The sequence below is a fragment of the Loxodonta africana genome, chromosome 1 (assembly GCF_030014295.1).
Source record: "Loxodonta africana isolate mLoxAfr1 chromosome 1, mLoxAfr1.hap2, whole genome shotgun sequence".
NCBI lineage: Eukaryota > Metazoa > Chordata > Mammalia > Proboscidea > Elephantidae > Loxodonta > Loxodonta africana.
The window spans coordinates 104,902,117-104,919,538 of NC_087342.1; the positions used below are offsets into that span (position 1 = coordinate 104,902,117).

The 17,422-nt window shown below is 43.9% G+C and overlaps 1 protein-coding gene across 27 annotated transcripts in view; it reads right to left on the reverse strand.

The window, feature by feature from the left end:
- Positions 1 to 580: 580 nt before the first annotated feature.
- TRERF1 (transcriptional regulating factor 1) overlaps positions 581 to 17,422 on the reverse strand; it is a 257,062-nt gene continuing 240,220 nt past the window's right edge. For 20 of the 27 annotated variants that reach the window (XM_064286054.1, XM_064286007.1, XM_064286071.1 and 17 more), the window contains 3 exons: positions 11,330 to 11,536; positions 8,481 to 8,692; positions 581 to 4,364 (listed from right to left, as the gene is read on the reverse strand). In XM_064286054.1, the coding sequence (XP_064142124.1) occupies positions 4,040 to 4,364; positions 8,481 to 8,692; positions 11,330 to 11,536 (744 nt within the window). In that variant the 3' untranslated portion in view covers positions 581 to 4,039. Of the gene's footprint in view, positions 4,365 to 8,480; positions 8,729 to 11,329; positions 11,537 to 17,422 lie in introns of all 27 variants that reach the window. The other 7 variants (XM_003403913.4, XM_023545661.2, XM_064286094.1 and 4 more) reach the window with 7 other exon arrangements.

Below are 17,422 nucleotides of genomic sequence, written 5' to 3' on the forward strand. Positions count from 1 at the left end.
GAGTAACATTGCTTGTTGTTGTTGTGTGCCATTGACTGATTCTCACAGTAACTCTACAGGGTAGAGGAGAACTGCCCAGGGCTTTACAGGCTGTAATCTTTACTACTGAAGCAGATTGATAGGTCTTTCTCTCAGATAGTTGCTGGGTGGGTTTGAACCACCAACCTTTTGGTCAGCAGCTGAGTGCTTAACCACTATGTCACCAGGAAACCTCTGTAAAGATTATCGTCTAGGAAACCCTATGGGACAGTTCTACTCCGTCATACTGGGTTGCTATGAGTTGGAATCGACTTGACAGCACTGGGTTTAACTGGGAGCAGATCGCCGGGTCTTTTCCCCCATGGAGTGGCTAGTGGATTTGAACCACCAATCTTTCAGTTAGCAGCCGAGCCCAACTCTTCAGTGTCTCATCCACAGCTTGAAGAGCAGAAACGTGTGTCCTAGCCTCCAGCGTGGGTGGGCACTTTGATGAACATTCAGCTCCATCAACAGACCTCCAATTCTTCAGAAGCCAACCAACAAGTAAATTAGCATTTACGCAGCACTGAAGTCATTTCAGTGGCTAGAAAGAAGAAATATTTAAGCCAAAATGAAACTCATAAAGGTAATATTTTATTTTCAGAGCAGCTGATGCAATATTGAATCAGGTTTTCACAAATAAATATGACAGTGTCTATTTGGTTACATCTCTATTTGATGAATGTCCATCCATAGGAACTGAAATAAATTTCTGAGAAGGCTAATGACTGGAACTTTTTAAGCTAAATCCTCCTGGTTTCTCTTTCTGAGGAGGCATCATGACAATTAAAAAAAAATGCCGATCACTCAGGGGGGAAAAACAACCTAGAATGCCCCAGCTTTTTGTTTGTTCTTTTAAAGGAATGCACCTTTTTAGGACAAGTCTATAAAACATCTTTATTTATTTGTTACATATGATGTTTAAATATAACTTTGCTTTCAAGCTTCAATTTTTTTTTTTAACCCCTGGTAAAATAAGACTTTTGTTTCATCTTAACAAAAACTGACCTAGGAGAAACATTTTTAGCAAAATGTTATTATAAAATTCACTAGAAAATACTGTCCTTTTTTTTTTTTGCCAAAATGTTACATAAAATCCTTATTAAAAATACACACATTACAAAAGAAAAATTATGAATAGGCTATACATAGTGCTCTTGATATGAACCAAGGGATCTGCATTCCGGGAAAATACAGTTAAGCACACTGGATATTATGACGTCAACTTGTAATAGTGCAAATGTGAATAAATTACATCCTGAAATGGAAAGGCATGCAAGTCAGTTGCTGAGAATAGAACTTAACGAAGCCAGAACAGGAAGCAATCACAACCACTATTTAAAAATGTTTTCATTTTTATTACATTAGGTTTTTTTTTCAAAAATACTTTTCTTTACAATAGAACTCCTAGAAAATATGTACACCCTTCCTCTAATAAAATATAACAGCAGTTAAATATATTTGAAAATAAGATGGGTTTTTCCATAAAATATATCTGTTAACTTTTTATATACAAGCTTTCTCAAGGAGGTCTAAATTCACTCATGAAAAACCATCTGATAGTAAACAGTAACTGTGTTGAAGACATTAACCATTAGAAAGGAAACTTCTTTGGGGTGGGGTGGGGTGGGGGCTAAAACACAACACATACATGCAGGCAGAATCATTTCAGAAAAAAAAAGTGCAAATTTTACTATGAAGTCAATTCTTTAAGTTGATATTGTCAAGAAATACTAATTCAGAATTTGAACCGTCTCGTGAAGGAGGAGTTCTTTGGTTATCTCAAGTCAAAAATCCTTATGCTGTACTGCACAAAAAATTAAACTGTGCATTTTATTTTTACCTTGGCAACTCAAGTTTCTTTTTAATGTTTAAAACCAGAACAGCTGGGTAAATCTCCCAACAGAAGAAATGCATTGGCTCCTTTGATAGATAAGCTTCCATAGACCGAGGAACAGAACCATTCGGAGTCACTCCCAGACACCAGTAAGTGAAGGGAAGTGGGCACAGTGGCCGATTCCATCTGAGTCAGCCGATCGACCATATGACAGCTGGAATGGTTCCGTAATAGTTCTGCCATAAAGTTGATGTCTACTGTCAAGGCAAGTTCTCAACTCAAAACCGCTTAGATAAAACATAGAATATAATAACCTGTCTGAAATGGCAGCAAATAGAACACTTTTTAAAAAAAAACCTATTTTCTGAAAACAGAATGATGAAAATGAAAAGAATCTATTTTTCTTCTGTCTAGGGCTTTCCAGAGTTTCCAAGAACATTGCCCTTGTGGGGCCGCTGTGGGCCAGAGCTGACTTCTGATGAGGTTGTACTAATGCTTTCGGAGAGTCAAAGATGCTCTTCGAGCCCTACCCTCTTGCTTCCACTGGTAACTCCTGTGTTGAGCTATTAACCTGCCAGTCTAGAGGCCCAGCATGATCACTGCACTTGCACAGAGCTGGGGAACAAGCCTACCTGGGCTGGGGCAAGGCCTGAAAACACCTGCTTCGGATGCCATGGGCACTAACGTTGAAGGGGGAGCAGTGACACGCAGGGTCTTCCCTGTTCGGGTTGGCGTCTGCCTAACAGTGGGCTAGATCAGTCTGACTCAGTCAGAAGCCTGAGCTGAATGACATTTTTGAAGGATTACAGGTTTATTACCTTCAAGTACAAACAGCAACCATGCTGACAGGAACAGGAAGAGACAAAGTTATGCAGCTTGGAGAATTCTCGAAGTGCTTTGGTGAGAAGTGTAATGAATGCATTTGTTGCTTGAATGCAAACGTGGTAGCTAAAGTGGTATCTGAAACCATTTTTGCTGGCTTTCAATGCTATTTCCCTTGTATTTGCAATCCCATTTTGTTAGAAAACTCTCATAGCTAGTGTCAAGGTTAACCAGTTCAGCATAGGTGAATTTCAGCAAAATCCTAACGAATGAGGTTTCACAGTACTTCCAAATGGCGCAAAGTAATTTCAGAACCCCAATGACCATGAACAGTGCTGCAAAAAAAAAAAAGAGCAGACTCTTGGGATCTTGTCTTTGGGCAAAAAGAATACTTCTTGGATTCCAGGTGCTTCAATGTGTGGCCCTCATCCACCCTCCCTAAAAACAAAAGCCATCCTCTACGGCCTTGGCTATAATAATAATAAAAAAGAAAAAATAGTCGGGGTTATTTTACTCGAGGGGTCTCCACATCAGCTCTCACCGAAACACAGCTCTGCCAGCCCATGATTCAGAGCCGACCACAGACAGGGACAGGGGAGAGGCCATGTCTGCCCTGCAGGCCAGGTCCTTGGTAAGTCACTCAGTAATGGCCTAAGGTCATGCAGTCCTCAGTTGCTGTAAATAGGTCACATCAAGGAACAGGCCAGGTAGAGTGAAAATCTGTTTGGTCACTCTTCAAACGATCTATGTGCTAGAGGAAAGCTGTGGAATGTGAAGGCTTGCTTTACCCACTGGAAAGCAACCCCTGCACAGTCTCCTGAAAAAGACACCAGGTTCATTGCAAACTACAGAACAAGGCCAGAACAGAACAAAAATAACTCTTGATAGGAAAAGACGGCTCAAGGCCCCAGCACAGAGAGGGGAGCCTGCTTCACACACATGCACACGCGTGGAAGGGCGCACACGCACACACACGCACGCACGCACGCACGCACGCACACACACAGAGCAAGCTTTGGGATAAAAGGCAACCAGGATGGTGGACATCTGAAAGCAAATGGAACGTGGACATCAGGTTTGTCACCTGCCAGGAATGATTACAGGAGAACACAGCCCAGATGGAACACCTCTTAAAGATATTTGTGCCAATTATTTATTCCCCCCAAGCCCCCCCAACAAAACTTTTTTTTTTTTTTAAATAAAAGGAAAAGAAACTGGATTTTTTTCCCCCTCTAAACCTGAATAAAACGACCACTGTTTAAACAGGTAGTTTAAAATGGTTACAAAACAAGCAGGCAGTCCAGGTTTCCTGATAATGAAGATGGAGGCCGTGGTTCCACTGTCTCTAAGCAACAAGGGGCTTCATAGTTCTGTGTCACCCTGAAGCAAAACTGAATCTTGATCATCCAAGAGGAGATCGGTATCCACGACCTCAGCCTCTTCCATGACACCTCCTAGCTGCTGGACCATGTCGTCATCCAGGATGTCCACGTCCTTAATGGGCTTGATCAAGTTCAGCTGGTCCAGGGGCAGCAGCCCCGGCCCCCCGGCCGGCCCTGTAGTCCTCTCAATGGTGGCTGCCATTTCAGCCGCAAAAGCCGCTTTCTGAGCCTTTTGCCTCTGCTGTTCCTCCTGCTGCCTGTGGGTTTTCATGTGCGCGTTTCGGCTTTTGATCTTGAAGAAGACCCTAAAAATGAAGAGAAAGAGCTATGTGAAATTGAGGAGGTCCTAGGTCCTGGAAATCAGGGCGTCTTAGAGGGAACAGAGTTTGATGCCTGGTTTGGGGTGGCTTTGCCAGAGTCCCTGCTCCTCAGATCTCCTCACCCTGTGACCTGTCACTGCCCCTCTCTCATTGTCAAGAAAAAGTGGTGGACAGGTTACGGAGCTTCCTTCCTGTTACAATGGAGGATGCATTGCCAAAGGCAGTCCTGCCCATCTGGAGGGTATGCCCTTCCTCCTCCTTCAGCGTCCCCCGATCCTCACCATCACTAATCACCCTGCTTGACTGGAGACTCCCCCAATCATGCCAACAAGCTCTGATGGTCCCCATCATCTGCCTCTGGCCCCTGCTCCAGCTCCTCCACAGCCCAAAGTCTTGAAGAATCAGCCTACACACACTCGGAGTATCACTGTTTCTTCAACCCTCTCCCATGGATCTCAGGTCCCCTCCACTTCAATCCAATTGCTCTTCTCAAAGTCACTAATAACTCTGTGAGGTCAGATCCAATGGGCCATAGTCTGTCTTCATTGTACTTCTGAGCTGCACCCACCTCAGCCAACCAGTCCTTTTCACCTGAGACCCCTTCTTGCTAGCCATCATATTGTCATCATTTCCTGTTAGCTCTAGACTAAAATAATGGTTCTCAAGCGAGGGTGGTTTTGCCTTCCCAGGGAACATTTGGTAGTGCCTGGAGACATTTTTAGTTGTCACAACTGGGGGGAGGTACTACTGGCATCTAGTGTGTAGAGGCCAGGGATGCTGCGAAACATCCTACAATGCAAAGGACGGCCCGTCCCCTAGATAAAGAATGATCAGGCCAAACTATCAAGATTGTTGAAGTTGTTTTGAGGCTGGGATAAAAGGATATCACATTTTGGGATTAATTCTCTAGACCAGAGGTCTGCAAACTGTGACTAGCAGGCCAAATCCAGCCCATCACCTACTTTTGTAAGAAACGTGTTACTGGAACACAGCCACGTGTATTCATTTACGTATTGTCTGTGGCTGCTTTTGCAGTGCACTGGCAGAGCAGAGTCACTGTGACAGACAGTATGGTTTGCAAAACCTAAAATATCTACATTTGGACTTTTTTAAGAATAAAGTTTGCCCATAAACATGGGACTGTCTGCTTATGGGGAAGAGGTGCTGTAAATACTTTATATTCATTCCTGAGCCCATAAAAGACGAGAAATCACACTGATTTCTTGGACTGAGTCAAAGAGATTGGTGAATCACAATTCTGCCTGGGTGTACTGAAAACTGTTCCATGTAATGAATATAATTTCAGCAGGTGAGAGAGGCATTCTGTGAACATTTGCCGGATGCTATCCCTAGTCTGGAGTCCGGGTGGCCCAGTGGTTGAGAGCTACAGCTGCTAAACAAAAGGACGGCAGTTCGAATCCACCAGCTGCTCCTTGGAAACCCTGTGGGGCAGTTCTATTCTGTCCTATACAGTTGCTATGAGTCTTTTTTTTTTTTTTTGCTTATTTCTAGTCTGGGAAACCGCAGAAAATATTTCTATTTCCCATAAAATCTTTGCTGGAGTTAAAAAACCAAAAACCAAACCCACTGCTGTCGAGTCGATTCCCACTTACAGCGACCGTATAGGACAGAGCAGAACTGCCCCCATAGAGTTTCCAAGGAGCGCCTGGTGGATTTGAACTGCTGACCTTTTGGTTAGCAGCCATAGCTCTTAACCACTATGCTACCAGGGTTTCCTAGCTGGAGTTATACTAGAAAAATGTCCTAAGCAATGTAAAAAAAAAAAAAAAAAACAAGGAATATATTTAATGGATGCCGCTGAAAGTCAGCCAGAAAGCTCTAAATACTAAATTTTGTTTGCTAAAATGTCCTTTGTCTCCACCTGTGTGAGCTGAGGGAACAGAAGGTGCGGGCTCCTCTTCGAGGAAACTGGCAAGACCCCAATGCCCCCCAACTTCTACCCTAGGGCTAAGAGGTGGGAGTTAACAGACAGTCAGTTGGGGCAATTTCATTATCTCTAATAAATAAACCTAGTGATCAACCTAGGGCTGCATTTCCTCTGTGGCTTAATCACCATGTGATGGTGGGATGTGACATGACGATGGTGTCATGTCTGGGCTCTGGACAATGTCGGGGCACAGAGAGCAGACAAACACTTGAACTTATTTCCCCCATCCCTGCACTTCATGGAGTGGAAGAGGGCCCCACCTGATGACATGACATGCGGCTAGTTCCAATTCACATTGGCGGGTGCCACCTAACAAAGGTGGGCTTTCTCAGAGGCAGCACAATGCAGGGCTCAGAGCACGGGGCCTGGGGCCAGCCTACATTTTTTTTTTAACATTTATTTTTACATTACTTGTATTAATCATGTTTTCTCTCACTAAATCCTCCCAACAATCCCAGGAGGTAGGTACTAATATTACCCCACATTTGACAGATAACGAGGTGGGACCAGGATGTGAAGTGTAGACATTCTGACTCCAAAGCCCGGCTTCCGAATCACTATCCTACACTGCCTGCGTGGTTTGAGGCCCCACTCGGCCACTCATTTGCAGCATACCTTGGCAAGCGGCTTAACCTTCCTGTGCCTCAGTTTCTCCACTCGTTAAAAAAGAAGTTACTAATAGTAGCTACCTCAAAGGATTATTCTAAATGTTAAATTAATCAGTGTCTGTAAAAATCCTTTGAAACAATGCCAGGCTCATAGTGAGTGCCTGATGAATGGGAACTACTATTATGTTGTCTGATGTCATTTATGAGGATGTATATTATGCACTGAGGTCCCAGGTGGCCTGGCTTGTATAATTAGAGATTGTTTTCTTGGCAGAGTTTTAGCAGCTACCTGGTGGGCAGATAACATTTCTCTTCACATCTGAGGCACTGGAAGAGAAACTCAGCAAGGCTCCTAAAGGATGTCACCAATGACAATGTCGTACCTCTCCAAGTCTGGCAGGCTTGCTGAGAATTAAACTGGACTTCTATACTGGATGCAGCAGGGAGGGGACTGTGCATCTTAGTATCCATGAGCTCACTCTGACCATTTATTTCCTACCTAAAGTAAATAAACAAGCAAAGCAAAACCGACAGGACAGGGCAGTGGTAGAAGCTCAGATTCTGCATTCAGACAATGCTGGGTTCAAATCTCTACTCTGCTCTTACTTGTAGTGCATCCCGGGGCAAGTTGTTTTGCCTAACTTCCAAATTCCTTATCAAGGATAAACAAACAGTATTTATAAGGAGGATAGAAACGGTATTTACACCATAAAGGTTTGTCATGTGAGGATTAAATGAGTTCATGCACCTGAAGTATATCACATAAGTGCTCAATAAATGTTAGCTATTATTATTATTATTATTACTGCAAACCCCAATGGCATAGTGGTTAAGAGCTACGGCTGCTAACCAAAAGGCTGGCAGTTCGAATCCACCAGGCGCTCCTTGGAAACTGTATGGGGCAGTTCTACTCTGTTCCATAGGGTCGCTATGAGTCAGAATCGAATACACAGCAATGGTTTTATTATTATTACTATCCACTGTCAATTTCTCCCCCTTAGTTGTTGTTTTAAATTATACCTCTAAGGGAAGGGATGGCGAGTAGGTTTTATTTCATGTATGAACTCTGATCCATCAGTTGTGCCACAGTGAAAGGGATTTTGAAGCCCTGTCTAATGTGGCAGCAAAGAGGGTAAGAGGGTCCTGGACTGGCCATTCCTGCTATAGAAAGTTCCTGGTTAGGTGTTGAGGGGTGCAAAGAGAGTGATGCTAGTGAATACAGGTTGAGTGTGAAAGAAAGAAGTGGGAATCAGAGTTTCACCCACCATTTCAGGAAAAGAAAAAACTTTTGCTGCGAGAGGTTCACTCTCTGAAAATGCCCATCCTTACTAAGCTGTAAGACATCAGAATGACCATGTTCTGAGTCAGAGACAAGGTCCGCCCACCCTGAGGCACCGTGGAGCCTCAAGGGCAGTATGAGGGAGAGTTCTGAGAGTCGGGGTTCTTTTTCTAGCTGAAGAAACCTTTGACCACCTCAGGCCTGGCCCCTACAGAGCAATTATCTGTCACAAGCTTAGAGTCCATCCCAGGTCCAACTTCACCTACTTGCCACACTCCTTGCAGGGGAAGATGGTGGTGGGGTCCGTCTCACCGCTGGTGGTGCTGTGAGAGGGTGAGCTCTTCACTGAGCAGTACCCACTCTGGGCACCACCAGGCTTCTGCTTCCCAGAAGGGACAGTACCCCGGGCTTTGGCCACCTGGTTGGTGCCGCCATGGATGCGGGCGTGGCCGTTCAGTGCCTGTCGGGAGCTGAACACCTGGGGAAGAAAGGGAGTGACATGACATCTACAGTCCTGAAAAGGAAATTAGGGTTATTAGTTACTTAATGGTAAAACATGGGATACTTGAAACAGCGTTTAATGACAGGACGCAGGGTTTTCTACAACTTTGGGCATAATGTCACAGAAGTAGGGCTCCAATACTACAACCACAAATGCCATGCCAACAAAAACACCCCATCATTATAATAACCAGAAGACAGACACTGTGGCAGTGTGCGAAGGACAAAGCTCCAATCTAGAAGTCAAGAGACCAGGGTCTAGATCAGCTCTGTTATAACTACCGGGCAGGCCAATAGGCCATTTCCCTCTGTACATCTCAGTTTTTCTACCTGTAAAATGAGGGGTTGGACCAGCCTTCAAAATTTTTTTTAAGCTGAGAACTAGCCCCCACTTTTCCTTTCTCCCTCCCTCCTTCCTTCCCTCCTAACAAGTCTTACTCCAAAGCCCGATGTGTAAAATACTTCGAAGCAGGGGTGCTCTGGTTGCATGAAGACAGCACCCCATAACTCAGGCTGTTTGCTCAGCTCTATCTCCCCCAGGAAGCCACAGACACTGACGAGCTGCTCTGGAATATTCTATATGATATGTCCGAGTCCCAGCCCACTGCTGCAGCAGTGGTTCAGACCCCACAATTTTAATGCAGGATGACAAAAAGAGGGAAGAGCTGGGCAGTCTTGAAGCTTGCCATAAAGCAGGGTTTCTCACCCGCAACACTGCTGACATTTTGGGCTGGATAATTCTTTGTTATGGGGGACTGTGTTCTGTAGGGTGTTTGGCAGCATCCCTGGTCTCTACCTACCAGATGCTAGTAGCATCTCCCCAGTTATGACAACCAGTATCTCTAGACATTGCCAAATGTCCCCTGAGGGGCAAAAGCACTCCCAGTTGAGAACCAGTGCTGCCAAGGGATGTGTTCCACCGTCTTGAAGTCCAAGAGCACTAACTTCTAGCTCATTAAACTCATTGGCTAAATAGAGTGCCCAAAGAGCTATCAACCTGGAGGCGGCTGTTCTCAGTTAAATAAAGCTTGCTTATTCCCTTTCAGGGACAAAAAAAAATACTGCTGATGTAGCAATCTTATCCTTCATAACTAGGCAAAGAATAAAACCAACATGTTTTTTGCCTTGTGATTTTTAAGTCATTAAAAACACATCCATCTTCTTGCCAAGTATTTCTAACTGGGACAAGTAAAAGATGACTTCCCACTCCATAAAAAATTTACTGTACCCCAAAACTGGGAATTGAGGAAGCATCCAATTTCTGAACAAGTTCACCAAGAAACACTGCTGTTTAAAGTCACATCTTATGGTCTCTGAAGTGTGCTATACAAAATGGCACTGATGGAGTGAAACGTTCATTAAACATCAAAGACGGCAACAAGGCTGCAATTTATGTTCTCTTGAAAGCGAATGCAAAATGAACACTGCCTTTTTTTTTTTTTTTAAAGCTTTTCCATTATTTTCTTAACTACGTAAACCAAGTGAATTTCTGCCTTAGGATCTAAATATTTTAAGGGCTGCTGCTTTATTTAAGTGACAGACTCAACGAGCAGCATCCAATAAACTCTGGAAGACAGCAATGTCCTATATAATGAACAAGCAACGACAAGAGCACTAGTTTGAGGAAAATTGGGCTTCTTGGGAAAAAAAAAGCCACATTCTCATTTTTTTGGGTAACATATCTAGAACTTGCCCATACAGGTGTGCCTGGCTTTAAGAAACCCTATTCGGCAAAAGCTCACCAATTCACTCTGCCTCTTGACAGAGAGGAGGGTTTTGAATTCAGACTAATGGGGACTGAGAAGAGCCTAAAGCAAAGTCCTTTAATACACACACGGCGTCTTAGTTGAGACCAGTGCAGACCTGGCAAGGACTTTCCTTAGTGATAAGAACAGTCAACCTGTGAATTAGTTTTAATTAACTAAATGATGCTTCTAAAGTATTTGAAAAGTTCTAGGTTAAGTAATTACACAGACCATCTTTTAGTCTTTTTACATGATTAATTTGCTTAATAAATCTTTTTATTTTCACATGTAGAGTATACAAAGATAAACTTTGGCTAAATCTTTGTAACAACTTGCTCAAACTTCAAATTAGTGGCATTTGAATTAGGAACACTTTATGGGATATGAAATGCAAAAATCGTCCAGACAGGTAAAACTGCAGGGGGGTGGGGCCGATAAGGAACCATGTTATTAAAAAATAACCTTCGAGGGTGCCCCTAGCGCATGTACATGTGTGTTTACATGGCTTGACTTGTCTGACATACAGCCCAGAGGAATGGAGAAGCACCAAGAAGTGCGGACAGAAAGTTCTGGAAGTCAATGACCACTGCAGAGCCACTGTAACGGCAGTGAAGCTCTCCGAGTCACACACTTCTTATGGGCAGGGACCTCATTTGTGTCCTCAGAGCACCCATCATAGTGCTTGATACAGAACACACACTCCATAAATCTTTACTGGCCGAATGAATGAAAGATAACAATGGGAACATCTGAATTGTTTAACCGAACCCTTTCTAAAAGGCACGGTCTCTTAAAGTAAGGCACAACTGCATAGACCTTGCTAGTCCTAGAGCCCCGGAGGGGTAAAAGGGTGGCACAAAGACACTTACAGCCCCACAGTTGGGCATTTCACAGATGAAGGAGCCCAAGGGCTGGCTGAGGGCCTGCAGGGCCAGCCCCTCCGCGGGAGCCAGGGCAGGGACTGGCGGTGGTGGCTCCGGGGACTTCGCGGCTTCACTCTCCTCTTCTTTTGTGGATTTCCTATCTTCTTCTAGGTCCTCCTCCTCCTCCTCTAGCTCTTCTTCTTCTTCGCTCGTCTAGCGTTAAGGTAATAAAAGGAAGAGAAGTCCTCAAATGCCAACTTAGGGACAAACAGAGCTCACAGGCTAGTAGAGGGGATGGAAGCGATTCATCTGTTTCTGCGTAAGGAACAGCTGGAGATAAATAAGGTCTTGAAAAGCTTTGGTCTCTGGACACTTGGAATTTTTAGTTAAAGAAGCCCCTTCCTTCTCTTTGTGTCCCCTCATCCCTTATACAAATACGCTAATGGCAGGGAGCAGAGATTTCTGTATGTAGTTTCTTCCCCTTGCTGGAGACCATCAGATCTTGAAAGTGACTGTTATGGATTGAATTGTGTCCCCCCAAATATGTGCTGAAATCCTAACCCTATACTTATGGAAACGGGCTTTTCTTTGTTGTGCTAATTAGATCATACTTGAGTAGGGTGGGTTCTAAATCTAATCATTTTTGAGTTATAAACAGAGCAGATTAGATACATACAGCCACACACACAAACGGGGGAAGACAAATACCATATGAGGACTGTCTAACAAGCCAAGGGACCAAGGAAAGCCTGAGGTTGTCTACAAGGAAGGAACTGACATAGTCAAATTTTTTAGCCTCCAGAAGGGCAAGAAAATAAATTTCTGTTCTTTAAAGCCACCGACTTGTGCTATTTGTTACAGCAGCAAGAGGAAACTAAGATAGTGACAACAACTGAAGCAGACTGCCCCTGCTGTGGGCAGAGAGGAGGGTTTTCAAGCAATAGCAGTACTGTGGGAATCCCTCTGGAGAGACTAAACACCTAGGATAACTTGTTTTATAGGTTAATGGCCTTGTAACACTTCCACGAGCCTCACCGAGATGCCTGATCTGACCCTGGTCACTTAGAAAGCACACGCCACACAGTTATAACGTGCTCTTGCTCTGCTCTTCCAGAAAACATGATGGAAGAGGGAGCCTCGGTGACTTTGAGAAGGAGAGAAAACAGGAGGGGGTATTTCATTTTGATTTCTCATGTGCTTTTTCCTTGGTCTCTGACCATGGGTTAGGAAAAAACAGAGTGTTCAATGCTTCTTTTCACTCATTTTCTCCATCCAGAGGCATTTTATGAAAAAGAACAAGAAAAATATTTTCTATGAATAATGATTCTCTCAGCTGTTATGCCCCTCCCCCACCCCCCTTCAGAACAGCAACTGTGTGGAGAGTTAAGGGGCCACTCCTGCCCTCCTCAAGGTTAACAAAGTAAGTTCCTGGAGGGAGCAGCTTGGAGCAGGCACTCTGGGTGGGGGTTGGGTGGAAGGGTAGGGATATGGGGGCTTTCATTCTACTCCTTGCTCAACTCTTGTTGTTGTTGAGGCCCATCTAGTTGGTTTCGACTCAGAGAGACCCCATGTGACACTGCAGAACTGCCCATAGGGTTCTCTAGGCTGAAATCTTTAGGAGGGCAGATCACCAGGTCTTTCTCCTGTGGAGCTGCTGGGTGAGTTAGAAACACCAACCTTTAGATTAGTAGCCAAGTGCTTAACCACTGAGCCACCAGGGCTCCTTGCTCAAGCTTCTCTGCTCTCTCTGTCCTTACCTGGGTAGCAGGTGGAGGCATGCTGGCTCTTCCTGGCCCAGAAAGGACTGAGGACCAGGAAAAGGAATCCTAGGTTATAGTAACCTCATTCCAGCTTATACGTGACAGCACTTTATAGTTTACAAGGTACTTTCACATTGACTATGTCACTGAATTGGCTGTTAATCAAAACCAAACCAGACTTATTGCCGTCGAATTGCTTCCAACTCATGGTGACCCTATAAGACAGCGTAGAACTGCCCCATAGAGTTTTCAAGGAGCGGCTGGTGGATTCAAAGTGCTACCTTTTTTGATTAGCTGCTGTAGCATCTAAACACTACGCCACCAGGGACCTCTCATTTTACAAACAAGGAAACAAAAAGTACATCCAGCTGCCTCTGGCCACTCACTGACAGGCCAGTTGTCTCTGCCAGGCTCTCTTTACAGATTCATGCTTAACGCACGTGGGTTCCCATTTACTGGACCCCTAACACTGATTTAACTTTCGGGAACCTATGATTCCTAGATCACAAAAGTGAGGATTTCCAAGTAGAATAAAGATTTCTGAGAGTGGCAGTACCCTAGGATCCAGAAACCACAGCTTCCTCTCTCTAGCTTGGATTGGGCGTGGGGGACAAAGAAAATGCCAGCAAATATGGTACATTTAGAACCTCCCTCACTGTTTCAGTATTTTCAGTATTTAATGTCATCTTTATATGTGTAATTGAGATGATTTATTAACAGGATGTATATAAGAAACTATCACCTGTCTGTCAGTTTGTTGTACTGTGGTGGCTTGCATGTTGCCATGATACTGGGATACAGGTTTCAGTGGAGCTTCCAGACTAAGACAGACTAGGAAGAAAGGCCTGGTGAGCTCCTTCTGAAAAGTGGCCAGTGAAAACCTTATGGATCACAATAGACTACTTACTGTCTGATACAGTGTTGGAAGGTGAACCCCTCGAGGTTGGAAGCCACTCAAAGTACACAGAAGCTGCAACAATGGATTTGAGCATGCCAACAATTGTGAAGGCAGTGCAGGACTGCGCGATGTTTTGTTCTGTTGTACATGGGGTTGCCATGAGTTGGAGCCGATTCAAAGGCAACTAACAACACTTAAGTCCGAGCTCGTTTCCAGTGGGCTAATCAGAATTAATCGGTGAGGATTACATTTGCGGAAAGACTTTAAGGAATACAGGTGCAGGCCTAATACCCACATTTTATATAGCAGTTTATGATATGAGCTGTAAGCCTCGTAAGAGTGTAGAACATATAGGCTGATTTCACTTAAATGGTCTTATTCCCATATGAATTTTACCCATCTTTCATGCTCTTTAAATTTTGGGTAAAAGCACTTTATGCTGAACTCTAAGTGTTCGCCCCATTCCTTTATAGAATTGGAACTCTGTGGTCTCAAATACCAGTTATTAAGCAGACCATGACCTACAATTTGGCATTTAAAATAAATTACACAATCACTTGTAACGACAATGACATTTGTTTCATGGTGTTTGTTATACATACAATTTTCTCATAATGCCACTCCTTGGTTTAAAAACTCTTAGAAGAAACATTCCATATAGCCACAAAATTATAGATTACATTATACTCTACTATGGTTAAGCATGTCTCAGGAATTTAGACAGGCTTTATTTCAACTGGCAATCTATACATGTTTACGGAACGATTTATCGTGAAGCCCCATGGTGACTAAGAGATACAAAGATAACCCAGTGCCATCGAGTCAAAGATAGGAGGACAAAAATCCTAACACGTAGAATTTTGTATCATCAAGTTGGCCACTTTATGATGTATTGTGAAAGGAAACATTTAGTAATATTCTAAAATTGGTAAAAGGTGGCCAAATAGGGGGCAAAGAAGTGGTTATAGTTTAACATGGTGTTCAAAACCATGAAAGTCCTCAATAAAGGTGTCTTGAGGAAGATGACATTTTTATTTCTCAGGCATGAAACTGCTCAACAACTCAAATTTACACAAAGACACAAATTTGAGTGTTACAGTCATTGATGATGACGATGATGTACTGAATGCCTGCTATGAATAAGGCACCACACACATACATACTTTATAGTCCTCACAACAACCTTGTACAAATTTTTCTTTTTTAAACAAGTGAAGAAACTGGCCAGAGAAGTAATTTTCTCAGGATCACATAGCTGGTCAAGAAGCTGAATGGGGATTCAAGTCCTGGCCTGGTCTTATTCCCAAACCTCAGCCTTTTCCACTCTTTGCCCTTCTGCAAATGTCCACAGGTATAAATTTGTCCCTCTGTAAAATGGCTGAGATTTTAGCTCAAACACAGGGATCCTAAACCTCTCAAAATCACTGGAACCAATTGCCTTTAAAAGTCAAAGGGAAGGAGACGTTTCCCAAACCCATTGCCTGTGGACCATGTTGTACCTAAACTTGTGCTTAGACCATAGGCAAGCTTCACTTCTGCCACTGGAGCCCTGACCACTGTCTTCCGGAGCTGAGTAACTACCTCACTTGGTTTATTTTGTTGTTGTTGTTGAGAATATACACAGCAGAACATTCACCAATTCAAAAATTTCTAAATGTAGACTGGTAGGGTAGGAGTTAAGAGCTATGGCTGCTAAGCAAAAGGTTGGCAGTTCAAATCTACCAGGTGCTCCTTGGAAATTCTATGGGGCAGTTCTACTCTGTCTTACAGGGTCACTATGAGTCAGAATCGACTCAATAGCAATGGGTTTGGTTTTTGGTTTTTACTTCAGTGACATAGCTTACATTCTTCAAGTTGTGCAACCTTCTCGATCTCCTTTTCTGAACTGTTTCCCGTTAACATAAATGCACTGCTCCCTAAGGTTCCTATCTGATCTTCTGAATTGCTGTTGTCGATTAGATCCCATGTAGACAGTCCTTAAAACAGCACAATGCTCAAGGCAGACATTCTTTACTAGTTAAACGTATTGTTTTGTTTTAAGAAGATTTTAGGGGATCTTTTTGGTTTAAGGTTTAAAGATTATCCCAGGGCAATAGTTCGAAGGGTTCATCTAGAGTCCATGGCTCCAGAAACTCTGGCGTCCATGAAAATTTGAAATTCTGTTCTCCATTTTCCTTCTTTTGATCAGGATTCTTCTATACAATCTTTGATCAAAATGTTCAGTAATGGTAGCCGGGCACCATCTAGTTCTTCAGGTCTCATAGCAAAGGAGGCAGGCATTCATGGAGGCTATTAGCCACACATTCCATTTCCTCCTCCTATTCCTGACTCTCCTTCTTCCTCTGTTGCTCCACTCACTTGGTTTCTTAAACTATGTTCAATTTTGGTCACAGACAGACCCACATATTTTGGGCTTGAGTAGGGAGCATGGGCAGGGGACAGGAAGGTGTGACCAGCACCCTTTCCTTCTACCTCCTCAATAGGACCCACCTTCTTCTGCCTCCAGGGGTGGAAGGGCCTGTGATGGCCTTGGGTCAAAAGTCAAACCACCCCTGTTGAGTGAGTCAAACCACCCGTCTTGCTGACCTGTTGGCTCCTAAAAATGCAGTCGTTCCTTCCAAATGTTCCTCCTTTTCCCTTCTCCCCTTTAAGTCCTTAACAAACCCTGAACTACCTGAGCATGTTCCATCGCTGGGAGGAAATGGTCACTGGTTCCTTTTACAAACCACTGAGGACCCATGATCAGGACAGCCATCCCAGTTGTCCCAGGCAGCCCAGAGGACCAAGGGCAGGACGCTCCCTAAGTCCCTGCATGATACCAATTTTTCATCTCCACTTGGCAGGTGATCCTCAGATGGCTGACTTGCACACAGTGCTCAAAAGGGAGCTCTGAGCTACCAAGCTGGCCTGAAATCAAGATCTTCTTGTTTTTGTGGGTGTGAGTCATCGCTGTATGTAAGCTCTTTGTTCTCCCTAAGCTCACAGGTCACAAGGGTGTGGATACTCCTGACCTAGCCCAGTACTATCTCTTGGTGAATAAACCCAAAGTGGCACGTCCCCTGGGGCACCTCTTCTCCTCCTTAATCTGGCCTGGGTGAGCCTTTCCTATCCATCTTCAAAGCCCCGTCGGCCCAAAATGGAGCCTCTTTGTGGTGTGGTAACATCTTTTGCAGTGCCCCTCTGCTCAGCATCTCGCTTTTACCAAGCCTCTGTCTAGGGGTTCACAGAGGAACTGTTGGTATGAACAAGAGTGACTCCTATCTTGGAAAAGTATTCACTCATTCAGTCAACAAATGTGAATTGAGTATCTAAGGAAACCCTGGTGGCATAGTGGTTAAGTGCTACGGCTGCTAACCAAAGGGTTGGCAGTTCAAATCGGCCAGGCACTCCTTGGAAACTCTATGGGGCAGTTCTACTCTGTCCTATAGGGTCGTTATGAGT